Here is a 15,692-nt window from a genome sequence, read left to right on the forward strand (position 1 = left end):
CATTCTTACCCCATTATTTTTTTCAATTTAATTATAGTAAATACACCAGATATTATACAGAGATTTCGGACGAGCAGTTTTGTTCAAATATATTTAGTCGTTACCTAGTTACTAACAAACATACACTATTAACGAGCCACAATTAAACAAACATTTATATAATGCATAATTAATACACTCACATTACATGGCGTTACCCTACTCACTATACATGTCACACATTAATATAAGAGTTATCTCATAAGTGTTATCTTTTGGGGCATATTTAATAAAAAGCTGTGTAAAGTAGGCTTAGGAAATCAGTTTATTAATCAATAATGTTTAATGATGCTTAAAAAATTGTATTCAATAGAGAACAAACTATGTACTTACAAAATATTCGAAATTCATAGTTACCCCCATTTAGAATTGGAAGTTACCTCATTCTACCTCGAACAAGACCTATTTCAAACATTTTAATTTTTGTTCTGTTTAATGGAATTTTTATTTAACTTCAATAAATTACAAGATTTTTGGTTAAAAATTTCTGTTACATTTAACACGATCAATAACGCATAATTTAAAACTCCAATAGAAATGATAATAAATATTATAAAATAACTTCCTAACTCTTCCATTTTGTTCTCTTATGGATACATTTAAAAAGTAATAAAGCTTAGGTAATAGTTAAAAATGAGATAATTTTTGGGTGAGCTTAGCTTATTCTAACCGGACATCCATGACATTTCTTTTACATAGTAAGTTATAAAATTATCATTTGAGGTCCATTTGTTATCGACTATGAATTGGAATCAAAATAATAGTTAGAGTCTTGAATGAACACTGTATTGAGGTATAAAAAACTGGATCATCATTAGATGAGGTAATATGGATCATATAGTTTCATGATTACCCCAAATAAAATTAATGGGTAAGATAACGTGCACAAAATCATCGAAATAAAAGAGTGAATCCTTGAATAATGGTGCCCTAATGTCAGTTTTGATTCCAAGGCATAGTAACTATTGCTTCTTTATTTTTATTGTATATTTGTGTGCTTAACGTGGCGTACACCCAACGCAACTATACTCCTTAACGTAAACGTCCTTCTTTGCGCTATTAAGGCTCGCGTACTGTTGTTTAAGTTTCGGTTTTTATGCAAACAAATGTAACACTGGCGTCAGTGTAAATCTACCACCCGTGATACTAATCGTTGTCGTAAAGCTAGCAACATTTAAGCTGCGTGTTGGGTCTGAGCTTCTATAATAATAATAATAGTAATTCTTTATTTGGTAACTATGATCAATCTAAACCAAAATATAACAGAATAATTTAAAACAGTAAAAATCAGAAACTAAATAAAAAAAAATCACATGAGATATAAATATTAAATATACAAAATAATTACAAATTAGAATAAGAAGAAGACGAGAAGTACGTAATGCGTACGAATCTTCTTTGTAAGAATACCTGTGGCCGGCCTTTGCCGAGTATTATTCGAGTAATACTTTTAATGTGTCATCTAGTATCATAAACATATTTTAAATATTGCCTAGAGATAACTATGTAAGGCGATAAAAATGTCACCGCGTAAAATTGCAATGCCAAAATGCAATGCGTGCCTAAAGTGCGCGAGCCTTTTATCTTCCTCTGTCTCAATCAATGTGTCTGTTCATTTATCGTTACCTATTAGATTTCCGTGTTAAATTATATTCTCCATGTTACTGTTAAAATCGTATGTTATTACCACTGGTGCAAAAATATTCTTTCCGAATAGCCCGTATTTACAGACATAACTTCGAACTCCGAACGCGTGTAGTATTGGTGCCACACATCAGATTATTTCACAACTAGTTACCCGCTACTTGTTCTTCGCGAATTTTCATAATGGGTGCAATCTTTCACTATCTGTGAAAGTTCTGCCAATAACGTTCCGCCCGTACCGAATATTAGCCGGAACATTCAGATGTAAAAATGTCGGAAAAATACACATCTTTTCAGTGTATTTAAATTATGTTGTCGTTAATTTTATCATAGCCTGACCATAATTATAGAAATTTACATTAAACTCGCAGATAGGTAAAATATTTCGTCATTTTTAATGAATAATTGGAAACTATTCTAGTATTTCGTTTATAACGGGAGACTTCGTGGTTATGTTTGTGAATACATCATGTCTGCCAATCCATTGGATTGCACCGCATTGTGGGCTGTCCACGATTGGTACTAAGGGTAGGTCACTAAAATGTTCTGCTGCGTTGATGTTGGAGCTACTTTTGTAACAAATCACCTAAACCAAACGCTCCACCACGCGTGTTGAGAGAAATCCAATCGCAGTATGTTGTATGTCAAAAAACGCAAACACCGACATGAAAATTGTTGTGTTGATTTTGGTATTTTTTTCTGGAAGGGGAATATACTCCGTTTTGATTTGAGATTACGTCGCGTGGTGTCGTTATAGGTGGTGTGTTATAAGTCTGTTTCCAGAATTATGTGTTTTCTACGAACCCTTTTGGCATGGTATTCGATGTAAGTGATATATGGACGTAGGTAGATGCACATTTACTTGTTATGCGGAGCATATAGCGGCGCGGGGTGTACTCGTACGTTCAGGGCGGTATCATATCGCGGGCGGAGGTGATGCCCTAAATACACCATTGCGATGGACTCTGACGTCGATCTCTTGTATAGAACTGAGCTCCTGGTACTGAAGGTAATTTACGCAAGAGCGGCGGTACATTAATCTGCCATTTTTTTATTGTCTTTCCAAATAATAAAATTTGGTCGTCCATATAAATTAACAGATCTACTGAAAAAGACGCTGAACTGACGTTTTTTTAACTTTTTATCCTTAATACTGAACGACTTGGTTATTACTTTGATAAACCTTTTATGTAAACCCTCAGAAATTTATAAATGTAATCAAATGCCGTGTAGTTACAAAGTTTTTTAATTGATTTTGTACTAGCGGTTCTGTTTTTTTTTTTTGCTTTAAACTTTAAAGAATGGACTGATAAAATTCTCAAATATGTGATTTGATTATGCTGTATCTAAAATAATCATAAAGTGCTGTCAATTCGTAATCGCAATTTGTAATGTATAGACGTTCAAATATTATTTGATAACGAAATATGGACACCATACTCTTGTGTATCATTTGTAAATCAGCTGATTTTAAGAAAGTGAAATTGAAGTTGATCTATACATAGTCAGAGTCCGTCGCGCAAAGACCACTTTTTTTGGCAACCGAGACTGACCAAACAAAAATGTTTTGAATGACAAACGTTTTAACAAGATGCGTAAAGTATTTTCTTCAGTGTCGCGAGACTACGAATAAATTGAACTTCTTGATCGGTTGCATCAAATCCAATATTGTTGTTGAATTTTCTTCGAAATGTCCCCATATCAGATAAGATTAGTTCTACACCGATGTAAAATTAGTAATGTTAAAGTCACAGTCATTAGCGGTCACGGAGCCTTTAAACGAGGTCTTATAGCGGGGCCGCCTTGATATAAGCGACAGCTTAGTGCTGTGCGAGAGGTGTCAAAAACAAATGCAAACAAATGTCTTATCGCTGGATGGCAATCAATACCGTTGAGTAATATGATAAAGAACATGGTGTAAATTTGTAAATCTTTATGGCTACCAGAAGCGTAATTTGACAGATTGGTGCAATACTGCTTCACATTCGTCAACATGTTCTGTAGTATTTTTTATACCATTACAAAACCTTGCCACGCAAAGTGTTTGCTTTCTCGTTATAATCAATCAATACTGACGTAAATAACAATAGAAAAAGTGTCCAGTTTTGTTCATACTTAATTTAAACATATTACTTACTTACTTTTGCGGATGTTGAGCAAACACTCATTAGCTTACCCAATAGCAATCTAACGTTATCCATTCGTGGTTGACAATTCCTTTTTGTCGTTCGGCATCATATTCAAGTATCGAATCGATCAAAGCTGGTAATTAAATATACTACTAAAAGATATTTCTCGGTTTACGTTAAAATGCGTGCTTTCGAGTTTTGTCGTGGCGTCACGTGGCGTAGTTTCGAGCTTCGACGACTTTCGTGGCGTAGAGTTGCGCGGCCGCTATTAGACTAGAGCCCCAGCTTTGTGAGGATGCATTTGTTTTTGGCGCCTTGTCGCCGAGCCACGAGTTGTGGCCTCGCGGTAAGGGGTGTTGTGGCGGTGTGGCAGGCGGGTGCGCGTCGCCGTCGCACCGTGGGGTGCAGCGCAGCATCTCGGCCAGCGCGCGCCCCGCCGCCTCGCGCCGCGCCTCCTCCGGCGCCGAGGTGCTGCGCGCGCAAGGTAACGACGCTTGACGACGACGGAGCCACGGCCCTTCCCACCAGCGATTTGTGTGGCTAACGCCATTCCATCACCGATGCGCGTGGCTATCAGTGGCGTGCGCCAATGTGATCACTTTGTTTACATTATCGTGGCTTTGGGACGGGGTAAGGTGAGCTTTGGAAACTAAGCGATCTCAGTGGGGGCTATCAGTTGCGTACATTAATATAATAAATTTATTTAAATTAACGTGGCTCTGGGACGTGGGGTAAGCTGAGCTTTGAAAATGAAGCGATCGTAGGGGTGGCTACTAGTGGCGTGCACCATTTTGATCATTTTATTTGCTTAAGCGTGGGTCTGCGACTCTCTATTTCTCCCCTTTTAGCAGCGTGTCCCAGTAAGATTGCTTTATTTCCGTGAGCGTAGCTCTCGGTGAAACGGAGTAAGCTGAGCTATGAAACTGTAGCAATAATATTGGTATAAATGGCGTGCCCGGGGCGTATTATGTATACTTCAACTTACCCTGTTGCATCAGCTAAGGTAAAGTGGTCCTATTGGTGCACGCCATCCAATATGATCGCTTTCAGTTCATAGCTCAGCTTAACTTTTTCTTCAAAGTGCTATGCTAGATAATATAAAGTGATCCCATTGGTTGAGACACACACCATCGCAACGCACACATGCTCGTATCGGATGGAAAGGCAGTCTAAATACAGATCGTAGAGGGTAACTTTATTAGGCTTTGGTTTGTTCTTACGGGGGTAAAACAGAACGTAGTGTGTAGTGTTTTGCATGTTTATGACTATTCGCATGTTTGTTATGTTATTTGTTTTTATTTAGATATGCAGGAGTAGCATTGAGCATAGATAAAAATATATGTAGGGTAATTTTTAGTTAGGTTTAAATTTTATTTAGTCGGAAATAAAGTTAAAAGACTTTGTAATATGCGTCATAAATTATAAATTTATGATTTATAGATAGATTTTGGGGGTTTTTTTTTATTTTGGTAAGAACGGAATTTTGTATTATTAAATACTAGTTAAAGAGTTGAGTAAGTTAGCATTGTATTCTGCATGATAAATGGTAACATCACTTGACTCTAATGTTTATGAGGTATTGCACAACTAAGGTAACATCTTTTGGAAACGAAATAAAACATACGTAATCAGTTTTTTTTTAAGTCATGCATTCTCTTGGCGCGAAAGTTAGATGAGTTAATTTGTCTACACTGGTTATGTGGTATAAAATATCACAATTTGAACAATACTTCTGAGAAGATTGTAAGACTTTTTAAATTGTATGACTTATACATCCGCAATGCAGAACCGTTAAAATATCTAAATGTTTTCAAAACATCGATGTTTTATTTTTAGTTCTGTTTCCAATAATATATTATTTATGGTTATCAATTTTTGAAAGAAATATTTTATACACAGTGTGTTATTTTTTTGTGAACATGGAAATTTTCATATCATCAAACGTCTCGCCTTGAATACAATTGACATGTCTGGTGCTTAAAGAAGTATTAAGTTATTGAGAAGTTTTGTTTCACGATTTTAATAATGCAACTGACGAAAACTGTAGGGTAATTTGGGATAATTTTGTCTAGGTTTTGTACTGGGGGAAAACTGAAAGTAGAGAGAAATGTGAGCTTTGTTATCTGCATGACTGGCGTATATTTTTTTTTATTAAGCTATACTATTTCCATAGTCATGATTATAACTGTTAGGAAATAAGAATGTAGTTCGAACCAATTTACGTGTAAGCTAGTGTTTACTAATTTCTTATTATATATCAGTAAAGTTCACTGTTACCCCCATTTTACTGTTGTCATTTTCAGCATCTATCTCAACTTTGTTTTGCTGCTGACTGTATACTAAACGTTCTTCGACCTGAGCATGTTACTTTTTCCTGTCATACTGCCATTGCAATTTTTTTTTTATTCAGGGCATCGGTGCTCCGGCAAATTAGAAAAAAGCGCAAACCAAAATTAAGCTTAAACCCTTGCATGTTCGTAAGCTTCCTTAATTATTTATTAGGTATGTTGAGCTTTCACTACTGCCTTGCATGATTCATTATCCATTTTAAAATTCACATCTATCTATATATATATCTATATATATATATATATATAAATGAATTGCTGTTCGTTAGTCTTACTAAAACTCGGGAACGGCTCTATCGATTCGGGTGATTTCAATCTTGAAATGTGTGTGGAATTCTTAAAAAGGTTTAAACGGTGAGGAATTACGGAAAATTCTAAAAATCAATTATCCCGGGCGGTTGAAAGTTCGCCAGGTCAGCTAGTTTCTTAGTAAAAATATTTTTAAGTTTTCGCTGAAAATTTAGGCGTTATGCAACGGTGTACTATTTCAAAAATAGAATAAAGGTTTTAAAAAAAAAAATCCCGCTTTTTAACATATCTTATAAATAGGCTTTGAGCAATATTTTTAGGGAATTTAAATTCAATCCAATAAATTTCCTCTTTACTATATCTTCAGTCAAACAATGAACACAAATCAAATGATCTCATCAATCAGTATACAATTTGTATTACCACGATATCTGCAGCCAAATTAACAATAAGAAAATACAATCTACTTTTCAACAGAAGTAACAGACATTTGTTAAATCTCTATGATAAAATTATTTATGATTGCCATTAAAAACAGGTTCTACTTATTTGTACTATTTTTTGTATTTTAAACCTTACAAAGCAATGAGTTAATCAAATTTAAGTTATTTTATTACTACAACTAATCGTATTCTTTGTTTTCGATTTGCTTGGAAGCATACAAAACGTTAAAAAGTGATGAGTTGAGAAGATAAAGGATTTAAATTCTAAATTGCAATCGCAAACAATTATGAAGGTCGTGTAATCTCGATTAATCCTCATTATTTTTAATTGAAACTAAAATAATTATGAGTTTTTGAGAAAAATTTCGACATAAAAACTTACGCAAAGCACTTATATGCTTGAAATAAATGTTCTTAAACGGTTGCCCATTATTAGAACTGTAGTTGCATGAATGTATATTTTTTTCTTTTAAACTTTATATTGTGATGGTGGTGAGCTTTAAATAATATAATGGTTTTCTCGCATGATTATAGTAATACGAAGTTTCCTATCGTAGTTTTGCATGTATTTATATTGTAGTTTGTAGATAGAATGGTAAGTTGAGATACTATTTTTTTTTTTTTAGTCATTGTCCCTTTTGATAATTCTCATGTTGAATGATTTGGCATATCGTCTTAGGCAGGCCCCTTACTGAATTATTAATATTGTTAAATAAGGTTATTCTGAGTGGGCATCCCTATAAAAATTTTTGGCAGATCATTCTATTATTGTTATCCTATATCTTAAACTAAACCATAGGCCATTTTATCTTACTTGTCTTAATATGCAAAATCTTTTAGTGTAAAATTTATTTTATTTGTTTCTTATTTATTTTAACGTATTTGTTTCTTATTTAAACATATTTGACTTCAAAAGTAACTGGCAAGTCAATATAGCTTCATCTAAGCATTCAATCAAAACTTCTTTTAAATAAAATGTTTGTTTTGTTTTTTATGATTAAGGGTCATGAAATTTTTTTTTTGTTGCTAATATTATTACCTACTATTGAAATTTAGGTGTTAAAACGCGCAGATAAAGCTTTATTTATGGTTAAGAACAATAAATAATAAAATGATGTGGCGATAGCTTTTAATATGGAGATGCCAGAACCGTATCCTTGAAACCACAACGTATATATATTCACATTATAGTAATTGTTGTCTATCATCATCAAATCAGTTAAATTGATTTGATGAACAGTTCATTCCTCCATGCGAAATAAGCAAGTGTCCATAAGGTGGTGTTTCCACTGAGGCTCTGTCATGAGACGGAAAAAATATCGATTCGTGAATTAACCGAACAGAAGCCGTATTTACGTATTTTAAAATCGATAACGTAACCACTTTAATATTCGATTATTATAAATATTTACAGTTTTAAAAATGATTACGTAAAAAGAGGTAGTTAAAATATTGAAAGCAAACAATGTAAGAAGGCTTAAACGAATGTGAAAAATCGTTTTGTAAATGCGTAAATACGTTCTTGATTTTCAATAAATACAAGTAAATTATTAAGTTGAAACTTGAAATTTCAAAAGGGACATATTATTAAAATACTAGTTATAAGTTTAATTGTATACCTACTTTGTATTAATAGTTTGTATTAATTTCTTGTAGTTCCTTTTTTTTTGTAGTTCGTTTATGGAATATAGGATCTTAAAAATTATATGATTTATATACTCACATGCAATATTATATTCAAGACCAAATTCTCAATACAATGTGTAGCATGTAGAATCTACGCAAATCTTCTTTCAAATTAGTCCTACGCATGATTACCTTTTCTATGTATATTTGTTAGTTTCCTACCAGTAATCGAATGGACCATATTTGATGAAACAACGTAAACAAATAGAATCATCTGAAGTCTGTACCAGCTTAGTAATTAACGTTGTATACAGTTGTATAGTTACCCAATGTTTTGTCTTCTTCTTTCTGATGTCAACTTAGTCTTGAAAGAAAGAGATAAATCATTTTGTAACGAATCACATATACGACGTTCATTAGTGAGGACGTATCTCTAGAGATATCGAGTGTCTATGAGTATACGTTACGTTCGTACGTTACGTATACGTTCCCAGATAGTATTGCCATAGCTAAGAGTAGCAATAAAATAATTAGATAACCACAAATTTAGTGCTTAATAATTGAAAGGGTTAGCAGTTTAGTTGTAAAAGTGAATTAGTTTTAATGCTTCAATAGTAGATTGGTATGCTTATTCTACTAATAGGGAAATAACTCCCGCTATATTAAACCTTGGCTAGTTTTTGATGGGCGTTAAAAAAGTATCGCTTCTTGTTTTTCTAACTAAATTACAGGGTCTGTGATATTAAACTATTTTTTTTTTTTCTTTTTTTTAATTGGTTAATGTAGAAAGGAGAAAGCCGGATGTAGTATGGGATTTGTTATCACATAGTACTTATAAGGTGCGTTCTTGGAATTTATCTTCTTTTGAAGGGTTTAATAATTACGATACATTACCAAACACATTAAAACTCTAGTTCGCCGGATTTCAGAGTTACATGCAAATGAAGTTCGTGAGTGAAGGTTATTTTTGACACATGCGATTATGGTTCCAAAGTCAAAGTCAAAGTCAAATATATCTTTATTCAAATAGGCACATAGATGGCACTTTTGATGCGTTATTATATACAAAATGTGTACATAGCAGTGAGTAGTGATGGCGATAACTACAATCGTAAACTTAAAACTAAAGCTACGAGGGTTCCAATCGCGCCCTGGTCTAAGAAGAAGCCCACAACAAACTTAGCCGGGTGTTCTTTTTGTTATCACCATCTCACATTGTCATTAGAAAATATTTAAGAAGTTAGAGCAATTGTTTACACCCAAGCTTTTTTATCGTTTACGTAATCCTTTATACTATAATAGGACTTTTCTATAAGCTTTCGCTTAATACAAACTTTGAACTTCTTTAACGGTACTGTTCACAATATATTAGAACCACTAATCTATTTCATTAAAAGATTTTTTAACCGTCGAACCGTCGGCTTAGGATTTGAGAGGTTTTTTTTAAAAAAAACAAAAAACTTAATTTTTGATACCAATTTGAATGAGGCACCAAACGAAACCGTGTTCCGGCATTCTCCTTTGATTCGAAATGTTTTATATAGTAACTAACTCCCTTAAATAAATAAAATAATACGTTCATTGTTACCCTCCTTTATATAGTTTGGTAATTTTTAAGACATTTTCAGTACTACCCCCATTAAAAAAAAAAAAAAGGTTATGATTTTACGATGCTTTATTAGAATATGCATTAATCACGCTTATTTATGATGTTTGCTAGTTTAAAGCGAGGGGGTAACGATTGTTTTGGCATTGCAGTTGGCACAACCAGCTCCGCTGCGAACAATACCACATCCACTGCCACCACTACGACGTCCAATTTTAAAAGACAGGTATGTATGTATGATGAATCTCACGTCGTCCCTAAAACTCACTTCGCCCGTGTATGTTAAGGTTTTTTAAAGATCCTGCGGGAACTGTTCCGTCTTCGGCCATGCCTCATTAGTGTGTTAAATAAACATCTAACGAACGTCGACACTGCGATAACACAAAGCACTAATGAAACAGAGCTCTAAGCGTGATAAAAAATATCTCATGTACTAAGAATAATATAAGCTATCTTTGTCTACAATTTTGCCGAAATCGATTAGTTTAAACATAGTAACGGAGGGTACTTTTCTAAAGTCCGTTCGGACGTTTTTAAATTTCATCATAATCGGTACAAGATCATCGGTAAAAGAACATAGGTAACTAGTGAGATATCATTTAAAAAAACAATCAATGATTGTTTTATAGATCTATACAATCAAAATCTATCTATATATATAAAAGAGAAAGGCTTCGAAACGGCTGGACCGATTTCAATGAAACTTTCAGGGAATCTCCAGATTGACCTGGCGAGTAATCCTGTAAAGTTTGATGACGATCGGAGCACTCCTATTTTTGAACTGTCAAACTGTCAAATACAGCTTTTATTTACTATGATGATATTCTATTGTTGGGTGTACATGGGTGTAGATAATGATTCACCCGCTCGAGAAGAGAATAGTAGAGAATGAATACGGAGAGAAATAAATGATTTAATATATTATGAGAATTAAATTAAAAATTTAATGATGTAAGGTTATTGTTGTTTAAATAAAATAAACAAAATCTAGCCCGGCGAAGCGGGCTGGGTTAAATCACTAGCGTAGTGATTTATATTATCTGACGCTATTTGTTTTTTTAAATTTCTGAAACGTGCATTATTTTCTATTGCAGAATACAATTGACTCAGCATCTATTAAAGAAAATACCGCACGGATCGCATTAATGCAGGTACGTGCGTATTTGTATTTACTTTTATTATTATTATTCATGTATATTCTTATTCTAACACTATCATTACAGAATACTTAAACCTAATGCGATAGAGTAGCTTTAAAAAAAAAAAAAATCTTAACATCCTCATACTATATCCTATGCTATTTAATTATCTATCCCCGTAACAAATAACCCACATTGCGATCAGTGCCGTGCATAGAGGGTATGCACAGGGTATGCAGATGATGAAGAAAATCCCTAGTAAGAGTTATTAATACTTAAGGGTAGGCTTTTTATAACTCTTACAATGCATATCCTTAAGTTTTTTATAACTCTTACTGGAGATTTTTATCATTTTGTATCATCTGCATACCCTGTGCATACCCTGTATGCACCCCACTGATTGCGATCCTTGTGAATTCACTCAGAGCGCAACAATACAAATCACATTGCTCTGATATGACATTGAGGATGCGGAGGGCGCGTGTCATTGGTGCCTCTTTTAATAAATTTGTCCGCCCAGTCGTTTCCACCAGTGACGGCCGTCGCCTCCGCCTCACATACCCCTCGGGAACACACAACACAAGAAGAAGAAGAAGAAATACTTTATTGCACACAAACATCAAAATATACATAAAATATAGAATAAGCAACAGAACAAGAATTGTAGGCATGCAAAGGCGGCCTTATTGCTGCAAGCAATCTCTTACAGGCAACCTGTGGCAGAAGAAAAAGCTGCAATAGAGCGGGATAGTGCAATTATATATACATATATATTCGAAAATAAATAGACATACATGTAAAATAAATATATATATAAATACATTTATGATAAATATATATATAAATACATATGTAATTATGTAATGAAAAAAGAGAAATACAAATAATACACATTAATTACGATATTTGCTCAAATTACTTCACTCAAAGACAAATAGTAATCTTTAAGACGACATTTAAATATGGGAAGGGATTGACTTTTACGTATGTCATCAGGCAAATTATTCCAAAGCACAACAGCCTTAAAAGTGGAAGAGTTACCCAAGAACTTGACCTTGAACACAACACATTTTATCATCATCGTCCTCAACCATTTAGCTTACCACTGCTGGACACTGGCTTCCTCAACAGTAGGAGAATGTGATTTAAAGCTTACTTCTGCCACATTCCAAACTCCAATGCAGGTTTGCGGTCTTCAAAATTTATATCACATCACATGTGAGAATGACACGGGAAAGCCTCGTTGTATTTTGTTTACCCTAGTTACGTATATATGGGTAAAAGTTACGTATATATGGGTAACAACGGTGTCACTATTCCCTACTGTGACACTGTTAAAGATCTAGGCTTACATCTTGATAAACAACTATCATGGTCTGTGCATGTCAACGTATTGAGTAGGAGGATGTTTGCGACTATTAGGTCATTGCGTCGCCTGCGTTCTGTTCTTCCAATTCCGACCAAAGTTATGTTGGCACATTCTCTTATTCTCTCTATTCTTGATTATGCGGACGCAAGCTATCTTAACCTGACCGAGGACCAACTGAACAAACTTGAGCGTCTTCAAAATCTCGCTATTCGGTTCATATTTGGCTTACGCAAATATGATCATGTATCTGAATTTAGACTAAAGCTTAAGTGGCTCCCTATTCGTCGTCGCCGGGATCTGCATGTTCTGTCGATTCTGTACTGTGTGTTATTTAACCCTAAAACTCCCTCTTACCTAAAGGAGAAATTTAATTTTCTTGGAGTGCAGACGACGTTTTTGTCGTACGCTGACTTTGAGCATGCCGTTTCATAAAACTAAGTTTTATAAGCATTCATTCATTGTTCAAGCTACTGAACTGTGGAATGCACTCCAAATAAGCATACGACAGTCAAGGTCACTAGACATATTCAAAAATGCTGTTAAAGCCCATTATCTTGAACAATTAGTCAAGACAACATATTAGTCTTTATAAACAAAAAGTGGATATAAACAGTCGACTTACAAGAAATGGTCATAAATTAGTGACATCTGCATATCGTCTGCGAAAGGTGCAGAAGTCATTTGTGGGATTGAGTATACGCTTTTATAATATGATTCCTAAGGTAATTTTGGACCTACCAATCCATAAGTTTAAAGAATGTGTTAAAACACATTTATTACAGCGAGGTTATTATACAATTGATGAGTTTCTTAATGACAAGGTTGCTTGGAAGCATCCGGCTCCGCTTTCATCTCTCACAAGATAGAAAAATGAATGTTAAAATATAAAATGTAAATTTTTGATGTTGGAAAAGAGCAACTGCTGAGTTTCTTGCCGGCTTCTTCTCGGTAGAATCTGCCTTCCGAACCGGTGGTAGAGTCACTACACACGGACAGACTTGACGTTTCAAAAGTGCTTGTATTAGGCCTACTTGAAATAAATGAATTTTGAATTTTGAATTTTTTTTTTGAATAAAGACGACTTACTCATTTCAACTTACTCATATTTAAGTATGTTTTAGTATATATTAGTTTATTATTTTTTATATTTATTATTATTAGTATTTTATGTGTGTAATCTTGATAAGTATTAGTGTGTAATTGTTCGTAAGTATGTATATAATAATAATACACCCCACCAATCGGTTTCCCTTGGTTTTCCTAATCCTAAGGTTGCCTGGAAGAGATCGCTACTAAGCGATAAGGCCGCCCTTTGTATCCTACTTTTTAAGTTTATTTTTGTTGTGTCCATTGTTTTTTTTTTACTATTTGTGGTTTACAAATAAAGTGTTTAAATAAAAAAAAAAAAAATAAAAAAAAAACTCTCTGCAATGCTTCCAGGTGTCCAGTGGCGTGCACTTCATACATGCACAAAAGCACTGCATACCCTAAAATTTAAATATAGCTCGTATAGGGGGAGGATTTTTTCCATTTTATGCAATTTTCCTACTGTATGCATACCCTGATAAGAAACCCAGTGCAAGCCACTGCCGGTGTCCTCTGGCCATTGCGTACTGTCCAAGACACGACAGGGAAAACAACCAGTTTCTAAACTCCCGGACTGGTACTGAAAATTTCCTGTTGTACTGAAACCGAAACCAATAAGGTTTTTGCCTGACTCGGAATTTGACAACGTTAAAATATTGCTTTCTCCCAGTTGCTCAAGATAAATACATTTATTAAGAAAAAATACAATCATGTACTTATATTTTTTTCCTTAAGGAATTATGTTTTACTTTTGTTATTATTTATTTTTCCACTCGTAGGTAAAATCACGTATGGAACTGTACGTAATTGGGCCCTCATTACGTAACAGTTGCATAAATAGCAATTATTTTACTGTTTTAGGTACAAAACACAACGCGACCGACCAGTGCCCAGCCCAAGTTAGAACCGCGTCCTCGGATCTTATCGAGCGGCGCGCGGCGATCCGAACACCAAGCCTCACACCAAACCGCCCATCAGACCTCGCATCAAACGCACCAAGCGCCCAAAATGTCACCGCCACACGATACGCCCAGGTAATTACACTTTATGATATAAATATACGGTTTGGTGGGCTTCTGCCGCGGCTAATTACCACTCTACCCACAAGACGTGTCGCTAGGCGATTTAGCATTCCTTTACGACGCTGCGTAGAAACTGTTTAAGGGTTATAGGTTTAATATAGTGTCATAAGAGGTTAGCCAGCTACCATCTTAGACTAATAACATATCAACAGGTGAGATTTCACTCATTTTTGAGCAATAAAAACTAGTTTTCTTAGTAACCAATATAAATAAATAAATAAATAATAAACTACGACAATACACACATCGCCATCTAGCCCCAAAGTAAGCGTAGCATGTGTTATGGGTACTGAGATAGCTGATGAATATTTTTTTTATGAATATAATACACATAAATACTTGTAATATACCGATAAACACCCAGACACTGAAAGTCATTCATGTTCATCACACAAACACTCTCCAGTTGTGGGAATCGAACCCACGGCCTTGGACTCAGAAAGCAGAGCAAAAATGAACAGGCTTTGAAGCTGAAGTGACGCCCACTTTAGGATAGGTATTTAGTTTGAAGGACAAATAGACATTAATCTGCTTTCTTGTTGGATGAAGTCGCAGTCAGTAGAAAATTTCACACAAAATATTGTTAATTTTCTTTAGCACGTTTCGTGGCACACTCGCTTTGAATATATGGCCAAATATGTTCTTTGAAATCATCTTTGGCTTCGTCAAACAAATCAGAGCATTGGTAGCAGTAATTTATAATGTAAGACTAGACAGTTTGTTTATCAAATTGACGTCACAAAACGCATTTTAATGTTAAAATACTCGTCTAAAACATTAAGTGGAGTGTTCTAAGCGAATTTGAAGGGTCTACATTTATTATTTGGCTAAGTTATTCGACTAATCACTACGAACTGATCGCACGCACGGTGTTATACATTTAGTTTATTTTGTTTAGTTAATATTTGTAAGATATATATTATCTTATACTA

The 15,692-nt window shown here is 34.4% G+C and overlaps 1 protein-coding gene across 16 annotated transcripts in view; it reads left to right on the top strand.

Annotated features, from left to right (window-relative positions):
• Positions 1-15,692, top strand: part of LOC120634887 (serine/threonine-protein kinase MARK2-like) — a 245,923-nt gene that overhangs the window by 207,240 nt on the left and 22,991 nt on the right. For 14 of the 16 annotated variants that reach the window (XM_039905754.1, XM_039905750.1, XM_039905752.1 and 11 more), the window contains 4 exons: positions 4,186-4,296; positions 10,237-10,310; positions 11,179-11,235; positions 14,540-14,712. In XM_039905754.1, the coding sequence (XP_039761688.1) occupies positions 4,186-4,296; positions 10,237-10,310; positions 11,179-11,235; positions 14,540-14,712 (415 nt within the window). The remainder of the gene's footprint in view (positions 1-4,185; positions 4,297-10,236; positions 10,311-11,178; positions 11,236-14,539; positions 14,713-15,692) is intronic. The other 2 variants (XM_039905743.1, XM_039905748.1) reach the window with 1 other exon arrangement.

This window comes from Pararge aegeria, chromosome 25 (assembly GCF_905163445.1).
Source record: "Pararge aegeria chromosome 25, ilParAegt1.1, whole genome shotgun sequence".
Lineage (NCBI taxonomy): Eukaryota > Metazoa > Arthropoda > Insecta > Lepidoptera > Nymphalidae > Pararge > Pararge aegeria.